General features: G+C 37.9%; 1 protein-coding gene and 1 long non-coding RNA gene across 3 annotated transcripts in view; both read left to right on the plus strand.

The window, feature by feature from the left end:
* Positions 1-1,638: 1,638 nt before the first annotated feature.
* On the plus strand, positions 1,639-6,635 carry LOC106938821 (uncharacterized). The gene is made up of 4 exons (XR_001422699.1): positions 1,639-1,728; positions 1,997-2,041; positions 3,085-3,284; positions 5,807-6,635. It is a non-coding gene; the product is annotated as an uncharacterized LOC106938821 (long non-coding RNA).
* A 5,343-nt stretch (positions 6,636-11,978) lies between these two features.
* The window catches only part of kremen1 (kringle containing transmembrane protein 1), a 79,911-nt gene continuing 76,361 nt past the window's right edge, over positions 11,979-15,528 (plus strand). For both annotated transcript variants that reach the window (XM_015021000.1, XM_015021001.1), the window contains exon 1: positions 11,979-12,344. In XM_015021000.1, the coding sequence (XP_014876486.1) occupies positions 12,266-12,344 (79 nt within the window). In that variant the 5' untranslated portion in view covers positions 11,979-12,265. The remainder of the gene's footprint in view (positions 12,345-15,528) is intronic.

Raw genomic sequence — 15,528 nt, forward strand, 5'->3', positions numbered from 1 at the left:
TGGGTAAGACACTTTACCCCAAAAATTGCCTACCGATCTGCGTATTGGTGTATAAATTGCGAATGGGTGAATGTGAATGTGACTCCAGTGTAAAGCGCTTTGAGTGGTCAAAAATGATTGCTGTCCAAAAGAAATACAACTTTGTTTCACTTTACATTGTTTTAAATGAAATAAGAAAAGATTTGAGATGCCACTTTCCATTTAGTTCAGAAAAGATACTATATTTCTAGTGATTTGTATTATTGTTTAATTTTATACTTTCCCAAATTTTCCTTTTTTAGTTCCATTCATTAATTATTTCTTTTTGTCATAAACTATTTCTTAGCTTCTGATTTATAAAAAAAATGCAAAACAAGTAAATATTTTGTCAAGTTTGGGTTCTTCAAACAGGAATTGTCCAGTAAATACCTCTCAGTTGGTCAGATCCTCCTGTTATTGCAACCATTTTCATTGTATTTTCTGTGTGGTTTTCTTTTTTGGATTTCTTCTGGACTTGAGGTTTTTACCTTTCCTTTACTTTTGGTAAAAGTTTTATTTTCATCCATTCCTGTCTCCTACATGAATTTAGATCCTGCTCATCAATTCTCTTCCTGAAAGTGCTTGAAGTCCCCGATTGAGATCTGCCTCACACTTTAAAAAAGCCTTACAGGACTGCATTTTACAATGAGTTAAAACTTAAGCAAACAGCGTCTAATCTCCAGCTAACAATTTCCTCATTTTTAGGTAAAGTAAGAAAATATTGGGTTTATACAGTACTTCTTCATGCTGTTCAGAAAATTGTTGTTCCTGTAAATTCATAGAAAATTACATTTCTATGTGTAATTCAATATTTCTGTTGTGGAACATAGATTGTGTTAAATCCAATTAATTACATTTAATAACAGTCCTGTGCTTTTTCTTTTGTACTGCCGTTTCTTCTTTAAATAAACCTTAAACCAACTGCATCAGTCAATTTGACATGATTTTCTTAAGTGGGATTGATTACTTATGCAGAAACCAAGCTGTGGTTTATAAGAAAGAGTATACTTTAGGTTTGGTTTTTGGGTTTCCTATAAACCTTGGAGGCTTCGCTGTGTTTGCACTTTGTGACTGATGAATAAGTTGAGAGTAGCACGAACAGCTAGAGGCTAAAATGAAGGCCACTTTGCTGTCTAAGAACAATTCAAATTTTAAAACACATCCGTCTGGTTGTCATTTCTTCTTGTTGTGAAATGTTGCTCCATTTATAGAGAGAGGTGAATCAGAGGAATCAAAGTGGATTTGTTCACATTTGGTTCCTCAAGACCATAGAATTTGCTTCTCTCATCATTATGTACATGTTGGATTTGCACATTTATTTTGGTTTGTTCCACATTATCCTCGTTTACTATAACAATTGCTGACTCATCACCTTACACTCTAAATTCTCAAATGGAAGAATTTAACTGAAACTAAAAGTGTTTTTAGTCCTTCTAGTGTGGTAGACTCGATTTAATTGGTGACCAAAAGTGCAACATTTGTTACATTTTTCAACTAGTGCAGTTTGCTTCTCGCTGCACTGTGTAAAACGATCGAACCTTTTGAAAAGCCTGTTCCACCCCTTGCCTGTGGTGGCGCTGCACCAATAACTAATGAAGGAAATGACAGGAAAACCTCAGAAGAAGACACTTCCGTCTTCACAAAATACAAATGGAGTGGCGTCGCAGGTTACTTTGCGGGAACTAAGAGTCATTTCCTTGAATTTAGAAGGTATTTTCTAACAAATTATACTACTAATATTTAAAGGTTACTTTAAGAGAACTTACAGTATTGTTTTCTCTCTTAGAACTTATAGGCACTTTTCTGAAACTTTCAATGTACTTTCTACAGAAGTAACAGCTTACTTTACTGGAGCTTAAGGTTATTTTATTAAAACTTGTTGTTTCAGGTTGCTTACCTCAAACTTGTAGCATGCTATTCTGGGACCCACTTGTAACTTTTTTTTGTAACTTATTCAATTATTTCCTTGAACTTACAGGTTGCTCTTCTGGGACATGCAGGTTACTTTCAAACAACCTACAAGGTACTTTCCTTGAAGTTTTTCATCATAACGTAGAGCTTACCTTTGTGAGGTTTATGGTGAGGTAACTTTTAACCTGGCATTTTCCCTACATGTTCTAAGTTGCTTTGAGGACAGAGTGAGCTTTTAAGGTTGTTCTTAAAGGGAAATAACCTGTAAATTGCAGGAAAGTATTTTCTAAGTTCTGGATGTGTTGCACCCAAAACACACAGACAAACACAAAAACCCCAAAGTGTTTTTAGAAAAGCACTGTCATTTGGCAGAGTTGGGCAGTCACTCGTTACATTTAGTCAGCTACATTATTTGAGTAACCCTTTGGAAAAAAATACTTTTAGGAGTATTTTTACTATGCTGTACTGTTTGCTTTTACTTGAGTAAAATCTGTAACTTTGTAACTTCACTGAATGAAGAGCAAACATGTTTTAACCCAAAAATCAGCAGACACAGAGACCTGCAGTTTTTGTTAAAGTTTAATAAGTCAAAAAAGATTTGTCTGATTTTATTCCTTAATTATGGTATTTATATGAATTATTTTTATTTTGGTTCTTAAAATAAAAGACATAAAAGTCATATAGCCACATGTCTTTTACGTTTTGGTCCATTTGGTCATGTAATTTTTAAATATTATCTAATTTATGTTTGAATGTTACTTGAGTAGACTTTTTACCAAATGCTTTTTTACTCTTACTTGAGTAATTTCTTGACCGACTACTTTTTTTACTTTTACTTAAGTAAAAAGATGTTGAAGTAGTGTTATTCTTACTTAAGTACAAATTTTGGGTTCTCTATCTTAGTTTCACTGGTTCGGTCCATCTCTGTCGGTTGGGCACATTTTTCGAAGTTGAGCAGATAAGACGGATCCACCACCAGTTAAATTAGTGTGTTAATTTAACTGGAAATCTTAATTTAACTGAAAAATTTAATTTTAAGCGTTCATTGTTTATAGAAAAATTGTAAGACGCCTTTTGATGAGCATAAAAAATTGTGTAATCCGTCTCTCTCCTTCTGCATCTGTTTAAATGTTCCCTATTTTTAATCTTTTACAGAGGATAAAGCTGAACGATGTTACAATAAACATTCCAGAGGGAGTCACCCACCCATAATTAGAGACTCAGGAGGCTGAGTAAGATAGATGACTGCAGTGTGTGTCAGTGGAGGTGGAGGGGGTCGTGCCGTTCCAGAGGCTGCTGGTTAAATGCAGGTGGCTGGGTGTACGCGTCAGCTTTTATCTCAGCTTTGAACACAGGTAAGCTCAGGGGCCTGCACAGGTGTGTGTGTGTGTGTGCGTACGGGCTGAAAGTTCAGAGATGGTGGTGGCGGTTATGGTAGAAAAAGGACCAGAGGCAGCGATTTGTCAAGGTGAGCAGAGTTTGCTGGGGTCACCGAGAGACACAGTGGTGGCTATTGTGTTGGTTATGAAACCACAAATGATCTGCATCATATAGACACTGATGTGGCCGTTCGGAGGGTGAACAGACTTCAAACAGCAAGCAGATGCTCTGGTTGAGTAATCGCTTTGACTCACTATGTTTCCCCATAGGAGAAGACACAAGAACTTTTGAGTCATTGTGTCTGCCAAGGTGTTATGCTTTTAATTAATGTAATGAGACAAGTGATTATTTTGGCAAAGGAGAAAATTATCCTGGAATCACACAGGGACTTAGGATTCATTTCAAAGACAGAGAGGAAATCACAACCCTTTCTCTCTCCACATATCTGCCAAAAGGAGAGAAACTCAAATGTTTTTTTTCTTTATGAGTGAAAAATCACAGCCCCCTTTTTTCATTACGGTAGTGTTAAAAACAGCATCTGTCACCAGCTGAAAATTGAGATTTTCACATGAAGCTTAGAGGACAAACAGTTTTGCCACCAGCATTTGCTGCCCCATTGTATTTTAAACAGTCTGACTTTGCTCAGATGTGGTATTTTACCACAAGTTTCTAACGGTAGTTGCTGAAATTTTGGCCCATTCCTCCTGACAGAACCAGTGTAACTGAGTCAGGTTTATAGGCTGCCTTGCTCACACACACATGCACAATTTTTTTATGAGAATGAGATTAGGGCTTTGTGGTAGGCATTTATAAACGTGACTTTGTTGTTCCTGGGCCTATTTGTAACTAAGTAGATGGTATGCTTCAAGTCATTGTCCATTTGTAAAACCCAATTGGATAAAACTGAACTTTCTATGTATTATCTTGAGACGTTGCTTCTCTGTTTCCATGTACTTCACTCATGATGCCATCTATTCCACATCATGATGCTGCCACCCTCTACTCCACTTTGTATTCTCAAGTTATATTCCCATGCCATTAAAATTTGTAAATAGTTGGAGCAAATTATCAAGACACCTTCAGGCATCATAAAACTCATTGGAGCCCTTCCTTTCCCTGACATAACTACTGGATCACATATTTGGGTAAAAAAACAGAAGACTTACTGTGTTATAAAATCATGAATGCAAAATTTTGTTGTGGCTAACAAAAAGCATGTTCTTTCATTTCAAATCCGCTGATTATAAGCATGAAGATGCTTGAGTAGAAGATTTTACGAACACTAAAAGGATTCAAATCAGATCCAAATCACATGTTCTATCATGATTAAAGCAGCTAAAAATCTGTTATGGCCTTTAGTTGTCTGTGCTTTTGATAAAAATATTGTTTTATCTTTGTTATCTTAATGCTTTTTGTTGTCATGGCTATCTATTTGTTTATAATAACATCATTGAGTCTTTTGGCTGTGTATTCAGAATATATTTGTCACTGGTCAAACCTTTTAGACCCAAAACCCATCCAAACATGATGTAATATTACAGATCACAGATAATTAAAACATAATGAATATCCACAGATAAAAAGAAACACATCAAACTCACCACTGCTCTTTATATGCTGCCAAGATGAGTTCTTTCTGGCAGCCATAAAGCCGTCACCAGAGCATCAAAAAGTGTGGTTATTGTTAACCTCAGTGGAGTTTTTGAGAATAAGAGAGATAACCTCTGAAGACTGACTGTAAATGTAAAATTAGTGCAAAACAGTGTCACTGTTTGTGCATTTCTGGAGGTCGCCTGATAGTCATTTTTATTGTGTGAGGCCTGCAGTGTAACCAGCCTGCTAATATAAATATCTGTCTTGAAAGTGATAAACATCAGACCAGCCCAAGTTGTCAGTGGTCAAGAAGAGCAGCAGGAACACAGACTGCTTAATATTCACTAAACCAGGGACAGGAAAAATAGCAAGCCAACTTTAAAACTAACAAACGGCTTAGAGAATGATCATGCATCCATTGGCACATTAAAAAATATATTGCATGACAGTAAACATCATTACAAGCAACATAAAAATGTGACATTATTACAGGAGTGTTCAAAAAAAGACATAGTGGCTTTCTGTTTAAATTTCAGAGTTGTGAGGCTTAAATAAATATGAGAGATTTGTCTCAAGCTTTTTTCATGGTCAGTGTGACATTTATTCAGTACAGTTCATCTACAAGTAGATCTGTGTAGGGAGGGTATAAAATATGGATTAACTGGATCAAAAACTAATACTTTGTAGAAATTCTTTCTGATTCAATTTCACAATTTAGAAAATAGGGAAAATGTGAGACCACAATGACAAAAAAACGACATGGTTTTCCAAAACTGATGAAGGAAATACAAGACTGAAACAAGTCTGACAAGAGGCCAATAGTAACACTGAAACATCTGATGCAATATCCAACAAGTACTCGTCGTGCTCGTTATGTGACAACAATCTCCTGTTTTCTTTATAGGTTTTTTGCTGAAGTGGATTAAAACCGTTCCAAATACAACATGTTTGGACTGTTAGAAAGCAAAAGATAAAGAGGGATTTTAGCTTTCAAAGCCACATGGAGTCCAAATCAATAAAAGAATGGCTTTCAGTGAAATAAATCAAAGTTTTGGAATGGCCTTTCCAAAGTCGAAACCTAAATCCAATGTACAAGGAGGAGCTGAAAGAAGACTATTGACAAGAGATGTTCACAGTCTGATAGACTTGAAAAATTTTGGAACGGCAAAAGAGCTAAATATTTCCAAGTCAAGATGTCGGATGCTGATAGACAAATCCAGAAATTGAATTTAAAGCTGGTTTAACAAAGTTATCAGTTTAACTTTGTGCATAGTTATATAACCGGACTGCTTTTGATTTTTGTAATGTTGCCTTTATCATAATCTTTTTGTTTTTCTCCATAAAAATGTTATACTTAACAGAGATTTGTAAACTTTTTCCATCCATTGTCGTGTGAAATGGATGGACAAACCTCAAGTATGTTTAGGTTCTGGTCCAACTGTGTCATAAGCCACGCCCCCTTTTAATGCTCATTGATTGGTCAGTCTGTGTGGGAGTTGTTTTGATTCATTCAGTTTTAAATGCAAACTGTCTGATGGGACATAAACAGAGAATTGTAAAAATTATTCATAATGAAGTCTTAAAACCACGTGCTTTTTGCTGTCCATCTTATCATATGTACTTTTTTTCAGTTTGCCAATGAATTGTTAGTTTTTTTGTGCTCTACAATGCTACAAACATATCTAGAAAGAGACAATAATTCTACCTTTAAGATAATAAAGAGAGAATAAGGACACATTATGGGACACATTCTTGACTTCTGAATTTGTGAAGTCTAAGCTTCTGGGTTAACCTATTAGCCACACATGCAGAGCCTCTCATTAGAAGAACAAGTATCTGAATACCCAGATACTTTCTGAATCATCCTGGCTGTAAATTCCCAACATAACCTTCAGCCTTAACCTTGCATATCACAGCAGGGAGGACTCACTAATAGAATTAAATTGCACACACCCTGCAAAGAAATACGTGCATGTGAAAGAAATGTTGCATCTTATTTATTCACCTTAAGTAAAGCTGCCAAACTGTCAGAGTCGGAATGCTATGTGTTGAAGTGCCAAGGTTTATCTGGAGAGAGAAAAAAGAAAAGAAGAAAATTACGTTAACTTCGGCGGACCACAAGGAATGTGGCCAAGCAGCATGTACAGACAAGCACAAAGAGTGAACACACGCACACACACACACACACACACACACACACACACACACACACACACAGGGAAAAAAAGAAAACGAGTCAAAGTAGACAAAGGAAGCCTATCATCCTGCAAAGCATTTTCAAATGGACACACAGTAGTTTACATTCATTCTGGCCCACAGTCTCCTCTTTGTGACGACAGACCCATTTACACACGCTAAATCCCTCCCGTAAGTAGAGAATACAGCAGCAGAAGAAGAACTCAGCTCCATATTTAAGTCCAAGAATAAATTAAATAATAATAAACAGCACGATTACAATAGGCCTTCGCAGCGCTTAGCTGCTCGGGCCTAAAAATCAGACCGGTCAAAGAAACACATTTGCGATTATTTTCTTTGTTGCTTTTTGTCTAAAAATTGTCCATTTTATTGTCGGCTCTGGAATACACTAATTTGCTTATTCACCTACATCTTTTCTGTGTGAGGCAACCAGATTTTCAGATAATATCTTCTGAGGTTTTAAAAACTTTGGGTTAAAACACCTAAGCAAGGTGAGTAAAACCCAGGCCCACAGCATTATAGATCCTCTTACATTCCTGACAGTTAACATTAGGTTTACATGCTGCCGGCCCATAGATCTAATCAGCCCTTATAGTATTGTTTGCTCTAGTGTCATAACAGCATGTCTTGGAGATTTTTTTTAACCCCACTTGTCCTCCTCACTGTGCGTCATGGCAAATTAAACTTGAGTGCTTGTGCAGCCTTGCTAGTCAGTTACTGTCACAGGCAGGTAGAATAAATTTGGAAATAAAGTTGCAAAGTATTCAACAATAAAATGTAAGAAAATGGCAGGTGGCAGGATAGCAAAACTGTAAAATGTGCATTGCAACAGTAGGATCTGACAAGGACAGAATGATTACCTGCAGCTTAAATTCAAAGAAAGGTGATTGATTGCCTGGACAATTACAGTGATGTATCACAGCTGTTAAGGAAGCAGAGTGGGGGTATCAATCCAAAATATTGATAATATTGATTGATGTTAGCGTGGTTATGTTGATACTTTAGTTTCAGATTCCATCTTGAAATTTTAGTTCATTTTTGTATTGCAGTTTCTCAACTCTATCTCAGTTTTGATTTGCTCTCAAATAACTATTATTTGCATTTAGTTTATTTAGGAGAAATGCACATGAACCATGTTAACATGTTATCTAATTTTGTACTCAACTCTAACTTTGTCAAATTGTGTCTGAGGTTTGAACAGAATAATTCAAAGGAAAAAGCAAAAAACACCTAAAGGTCAGAAGTTTAAATAAAACTGTACTTATCAAAAACAAAATATGTTTTTTCTGTACCTTCACAAGAAACTCAGTTACTGAAGAAGATGAGTCCATTTCCCTTAAATGGAGAGTAAACAAACCTTTTACCAGCAACTGTCAGAGCATTCTGATTAATATTTCATCAACCACTGTCAATGTAAATTTGCAAAAATGAGATAAAACTGGGACTGTCCACACAGCCCAGGGTTTATTCTGGCAAATCATTGACTTGTTTTATTATTTGTGGCACTGTTTTTAACTGCGAACCCAAAAATCTCTGTTATGTTTCTATCAGCTGCTTGGCAGCAGTGGGTGTCCAGCTGCGCCCGTCGGTGCATCTGAAAAGGCCATCTGGACAATGGCCTGACTGATGCACACCGGACATGTGCAAAGCAAGCCCACCCGATGGCGCACACTGAATGACGTGGTTAAAACCACCAGGGAACACAAGGTGGAAAAAAACAAACAGAGAAACGCAGGGATTGTTGGAACAATGAACACAACAAACAGAACACAGACAAAACTAAACCTAATGTTACAGAACTTTGTAACATTAGTAACATTATCTGGCTGTATCTAACTCCAGGAACCCATGATGCAGCATGTTTAGTGAATTTGATCTGTGATTTTTTCCTAGATGTAAAGTTTATTAGTTTTTTTGTGGTTGGTTTAAGAATTTATATTTTCTTTAACAAAACACTTGTTTTGTATTTAAAGCTTGACTACCAACTAACTCATCTCTGCTCTCCTTCACAGAAATGCTGTCTTTTTATACATTACAACCTTATTCATACATTCATCATTCATGCACACCATACTCTGCTGATTTAATGGACTTTCACACTTCCTAATTTCACACTTCCTTCTTAATTTGGACTAAATGAACTAATTGTATAGCGCTTGCACACATCGTGCGTCTTGCTTTTTGTTGTGACCTTTGAGTCAGGTCATAACATTTTTCGTAGAGGAAATGTGACACCATAATTACAGCTGCACCTTCATCTTTCAGAGATTGAGGGAATGAACTAAAGAGATGGATTCGATTTCATCTGCTGGCATATTTAGCTACTGTTTCAACTCCTCTAATACAGCCGAAGAACTTACAAATAAAATTGTTTTAAACTTGAGCTGTTGACTTCTATGTTTTTAAATTGCTGAGAGCACATATAGAAACTAAGATAACTGGAACCACTCACTTGAATCCAATCAGAATATGATCTGCCATTTTTGAAATCTAAAATACCTCCTGATCAGCTCTCAGCTGTTGTTGATCCTTTTTTGAAGACTTTTGGATATAGTCGTGCTAGTTGTGTGTGGATGCAGTAGATTTGGACAGCTTAAATAAAGTCGTGCATACATTGCATACTAATTTTCTTTTTTCATTGCCGATGGAATAAATAATGCATACCCAGAGTGACAACTAACTGTTATGCAGCAGCAGTGACATTTTAGAAATGTTGGACAACTTGGGAATCATCTTTGCAAACTGCCAAGTAAATACTGCCTCAGTTTAAGAAACATCGTCTCTTCAAGACAGTCTTTCAGATCAGTAAAAGGAAAGCTTTCAGCAGCCAGCATACCTCAAGGCCATGCACTTACATTTCTCAAAAGGGCACACGTCAGGCTGGATTACTTTCCCATTGCGCCTCATTTCAACCAGCTTGGTTTTGGCAAAATAAATGTTGAGGCCTTTTATTTATTTATTTATTTATTTATTTATTTTTTTCACTCTCCAGGATTGGTGAGATCATCACTGGGAGTCTATTTTTGGGATATGTGGCTGCTTTTGGCTTGGAAAAGCTCATTCACAGCGCTGGGCGGTGCTTGTTTGAAACACCAGAGGGCGCTGTTTCCTCCACAGATCAGATTCAGTGCATGGGAAAGAAAAGAAAACAAAAAGCAGACATGCTTGAAAGAAAAGACACATAGGGGTTATTATTATTTATTATTTATAATTATATTTTATGTTACTAGTTAAAAAGGTGCAACTGAAACTGAGACCGCTTTTGAATCATAGTCTTTAAGTATAAGATCAACATTTCACTGAACAGGAGTAGACAATATGTTTTATGATTAGTGGATTCTTTGATTAGTAGCAGGAACAAACAAGTCATTATCTCCCAAAGAAATGCCAGTATGTTTCCTGTTTTGTCCTCATCTGGTATTTTTCCTTCTAATCTGTTTTGCTGGTGCTGCAGTGAAAGAATCATGTGCAAATTCTTCACATACATTCCCCTATTTCATTTCTGTGTCTTTTAAAAAGCGTTGCTTAGGTGCTTTAGCCGACTGTCTGAGCAGCGACTGTATATCTGACACAGCAGGGGTTTCCACATATAATGGACCTTGATTAGTTTGAGTCCTCACCAAGACTCAAAGCTTGTGAGAGAAATGTATTTATTATTATTATTATTATTATTATTATTCTCCACTACAATGACCTGGATTTGCTGCTTTGATTTGAAGGTGTGACACTTTTTTGGATACACCTTTTCGATTGGTGGTTAACCCAAACAGCCAAAATCAGCCAACTTAGTGCATTTAGATGTCTAGTCTTCTTGCAAATATTCCGTCTGAAACTGGAAGAAATGGGATTTGCCTAGACTGATCTGAAGATTTCAGATAGTGTTGATCTACTGAATTTTCACACAAAAACATTTGTGAGCTTTACAGAAAACGGTCTGAAAAAGAGAAAGTATCCAGCTGAGTGAACGAAAAATGCATTGCTGACATCAGAGACCGGAGGAGAATGGAAAAACTGGTGGAAGACGATAAAAATGTAATGGTAGCTCAACTTATGATGCTTTACGGCCAAGATATGTTAAATGCTGTATCTGAGAGTAACAACAAATGAAGCGTAAGGTAAGCCATCGCAGCAAACCTTAGGTTATTTTAGGTATACCTCAGTATCCCTTAGTAGTACCTCTAAAACCACAGCATACCCGTCCACCCTTTAGGACACCCAACTTCTTCAAGTTATACCACAGAGCTCAGATCGACTCAAATTGGTCTCCTTTTTTTTTTTTTTACTTATAAATTCTTTCTTTTGCAACTTGTGTGATGGTAAAGTGGACATAGACGCAGGTGGGTCACATGTAAGATATACATTTTTTTACTTTGTGACAAGGAATTTTACAGTCCATCTGCATTGATTTACATTTAACAATATCAAGGATCATAAGAGATAGTGTAAAAAAACAACAACATATTTGCATTCATGAGCAAATGGGCATTTTTGGTCTCTTAAGTCTCTTGTTCAAACCTTAAGCCCATCTTTGCCTTTATGTGTCACATCCATACATATAATATTACATCAGAAACCAAAAAATAATAGCACATTAAAAAAAAAAAAACAAGGTCACATTACAAAAACAGAACAAAAACAAAAATCGCTAAAAACAAAACAAGTCACATGACAACAGTTAAGGGCTGAAGACCTTTGACCTACTTATCTGATTTTTAGGGTTTACAGTGATTTAAATCTCACTATCAGGTTATTTCTGAATGAAGGATTTGTAAATCCCGCTTTGCTTGAACCTGCAGCTTGTTGCACCGCAGCTCCCCCCTTCCCCAAACTCCGCACCTCCACCCTCTTTCCTCTCTCCACCTCCCATTCCTCCTCCTCCTCGTTCCACTCTGCTGTCTCTTTAGCGCTGCAGGTTGAATCCATTGCCCCTATTTCCTGTCACATGGCGTGGAAATAGGATCCCTGGTTTCTACTATCTGCTCTCGTCTCCGCGGTGTCAGCGTTGTGCTGCGGCTGAAGTACCTGCCGTGACGTTCAGACACTTTTTTTTTTTTTGAAGCGACTCTTGCCTAGACTCCTGCCAGCCAAGCAAGCCGGTCGCCAGCGTGCGCATCAGGCTGTACTTCACCTGAGAGGAAGAGCCGCTTCAGACTTTTTAACTCGCACCATGGACTCCTGGAGCGCCACCTCTGCGCTTTTCCTGGCTGGCTTTATTACATCGGCGGCTTTTCGTCATTTCGACAGCGGTAAGTGGAGCTGTCCCGCTCTCCTTTTGGGCCAGATGAAATGCGACAAAGTTGTGCTCTACGCGCCGGTGAAGCTGCAGTCTAAAAGAAATGACACACATCATAACGCGTAAAGATAATGGTTTTAAATCAGAATCGGCAGCTGGTTGACTTCATCCAGCTGAAACTGGATGGAGTGTTTGGTTAAGATGTTTACAAGTTGAAGTGAAAGCACGAAGGAAGATCAGCTGAGATAAAGTTGGAAGGTGAATGTGACTGATCTGATGGGACGCTTCGATGATCACTTGTCCCCATACACCTCAGTCAGCCCTATTAAACTAGCGCACATTAATCTAAACACACTACATATGTGTGTGTTATGTGGCATTAAAATGATCACTTCAGTTTGAATCAATCAGACAAGGATTTTGACATAAAACTTCATCTTTTACGCACATTTTCCTGCGACATCCTGGCGTGTTTACCTCCTCTCCTTGAACAACTTCAAAGCAATCTGTAGCTTTTCTCATTTTTAGTTTTTTTTTAACGATGGAAGCAGAATTTTTCTACTTTCCATAATGACACCGACAGCGCTGCTGGCTTTTGTTAATCTCACTGAACCATCCAGACATCGGTCAGTCCCGAAGTGAACCTCAGTCATCTGATGTTATCCATTTAATTCGCCACCGAGCCCAAATTAATACGCAGGAGAAGGGCAAAAAAATAATACAAAAAATAGGCAGAAAAATTGTTTGCGTCTGTGCGCAGAGCTTCAAAGTCCCCTGCCGGATCCTCCCGGAGTGCGTTTTGTTTTTAATGTGAATATCTAATAATGATGACCGCACAAACCGCGCTCCTCTTTGCTGTAATTTGCGCCGCGTTTCATGTCGGAGCAGCAAATCCTCGTGCTTTCCTTTTTAATTTTTTTGTCTCTTAATTATAGCCTTGGATTTCAAATTAGAGGGTCCACCATCTGGGCCAGTGCGTAAGTGCTCCCATGTGTACCTATGTATTAACAAAGTATTTAAAGCAATGGTATTCCCCTCATAACACTACGAAGGGGGGAAAGAGAGAAAAAAACCCAGTTCATGTTTAGTTTAAGTCAGCTGTGCCACATTTGCTGTACAGTAAAACAATAATTCACTAGATGTGAAATAAATCAGGGTAAGTGCAGGTTATGGCTGTATTATAGAGAGTTAATATGTTTAGTCTGGACAAATAAAGTGTCTAAGTGGATGTAAATATAAAAAGTTAAAGGATGAAGCACATATGCTGCTTTATTTGATCAAAAATCCAGTCAAGCAGAATTGGTTAAATATGAGTGGATTTTCTACTTTGAGGAACAAGACAAGCACGATAATCTGTTACAAGAACCCACAGAACATCTGTGATCTTACTGAGACCAAAAGGTTAGAGCCTCTATTCATTTATTAGAAATTCTTCAGCAGGTGGTGATTTCTCTTTGACTCCTCCAGCTGAGACGTGCATCATCTTATCAGCGCTAGCCAGATGCTCTTGCTTTCGTGAAAGTGCATCTAAAACGATTACGCCGGAGAGATTCCAGTGTCCCGGCAGACTGCAGAATTGCATCAAGCAGAAGTCTAATAAATGTTTTTCACCAGAAGGGAGAAACATCACTGAGTTTGTGCTGCGGCCACACAAGCGGAAAAGCACACCCACACGCACACAGACGCATGCGTTTATCCAAGGCTTTGCAGCAGCATGATTGTAGCAGTGGGGCACTAAATTACTTTTATACCACCTACAGGTCCTTGCAAAGATATTCCTACCTTTTGAACTTTTGTGTGCTTTTTTTTGGGGGGGGGGGGGGGTAAATTTATAAGCAAAAGCTTATTTTTTGGGGTTTGGGGGGGGTAGCACANGTCTGTTCAGAAGTGTTCCTTCTTTGTTTTTTTTTTTTGTGTTTTTTGTGGGGGGGGGGGGGGGGGGTCAAGTTATAAGCACAAGCTTAATTTATGGAGATTTGGTGTGCTAGACCAAAGCAAAGTACCACATAATTGTAAGGTGGAAGGACAAATGATGAACAGCAGACAGACCAGAGGCTTAAGTTGTGGTGAAGATTAAAGTAGCATTAATCTATACAACAATATACCAACCTGTAAACATTACTGTTTAAGCCATCATTTGAAAATCTAAAAAAAATTCAGATGCAAAGAGAGGACTGACCAGAAGCAGCCACATCGGGGCCGGTCCAAGCCTTTTTGGGGCCCTCAGCAGATTTTCATTTGGGGCCCCCTAAGCTACTCTGTGTGACATGCCTACTATCATTAGCATTGTTTGTAATTAATGTACATCATTGTTGTTATGGCTGCTGATGTTAACCCCACAGGAGGAGCAAAGAAAGAAAAATATTTGGATTTTGAAAAACGGTGTGTCGTCTTATTTTAACTATTTAAAAGTAACATCAGCTGATAAACACTACATTTACAGTAAACAAATGTTGTGATATCTTATGTTTCCCCCAAGAGTGGGAGCAGCCATCAGCAGGAAGGAGAATGGACAAACATGTCAGTTTCTAAATCTGCAAAGCTGAGAAATGCTCTGAAATAACTCAGTCAGCTGAAAGCAACTTTACGTCACAGTTATCAGAGTTTCACTCTAAACCTTAGATCCTTCTCCATCCACCTGACTGTCATGAACCAATTTGTCTTGGTCTATCACATGAAATCCTAATAGCATACCTGTGGTTGCAATGCGACAAAACATGAAAATCTTTAATTGCTTGAATACTTTTGCAAGAAATTTCATAATAACACGAAAACATCTGTAAATCTCATTCTCCCAATATAACACAGTGACCTGTTCCCAGAAGCTTCATAAAGAAAATCCCACATGATCTCGGGTCAGAACGATCCTTGTGGTTTCTCTCTTGGCGACTCGTTTGGGCCGTTCGCACCAAATGTACACATGAGGGGAAGCCGATTCCTGTCAGAGCTGTCAGGATGAGCCATAATTGAGTTGCTCTCTAAGCCGGTAATGATGCGGCTCATGATGTTGGTTGCCTGAACAAGCCCAAGCTGGTTAATCAGAAGAGATTTATTTTGCTCTTGATGTTTCCCTGTAACCATGACTGGTCTTGCTCGGGGTTAACAGTCGAGGTCAGTGGTGAAACAGAGATTATGTGTGTGTCTAAGTCTTATGTGTGTGAGAAAATATGCATGATCTTATAGTAATTGAAAATGTG

This window comes from Poecilia latipinna, unplaced genomic scaffold, assembly GCF_001443285.1.
Source record: "Poecilia latipinna isolate Pla-1442-1.1 unplaced genomic scaffold, P_latipinna-1.0 Scaffold2699, whole genome shotgun sequence".
Lineage (NCBI taxonomy): Eukaryota > Metazoa > Chordata > Actinopteri > Cyprinodontiformes > Poeciliidae > Poecilia > Poecilia latipinna.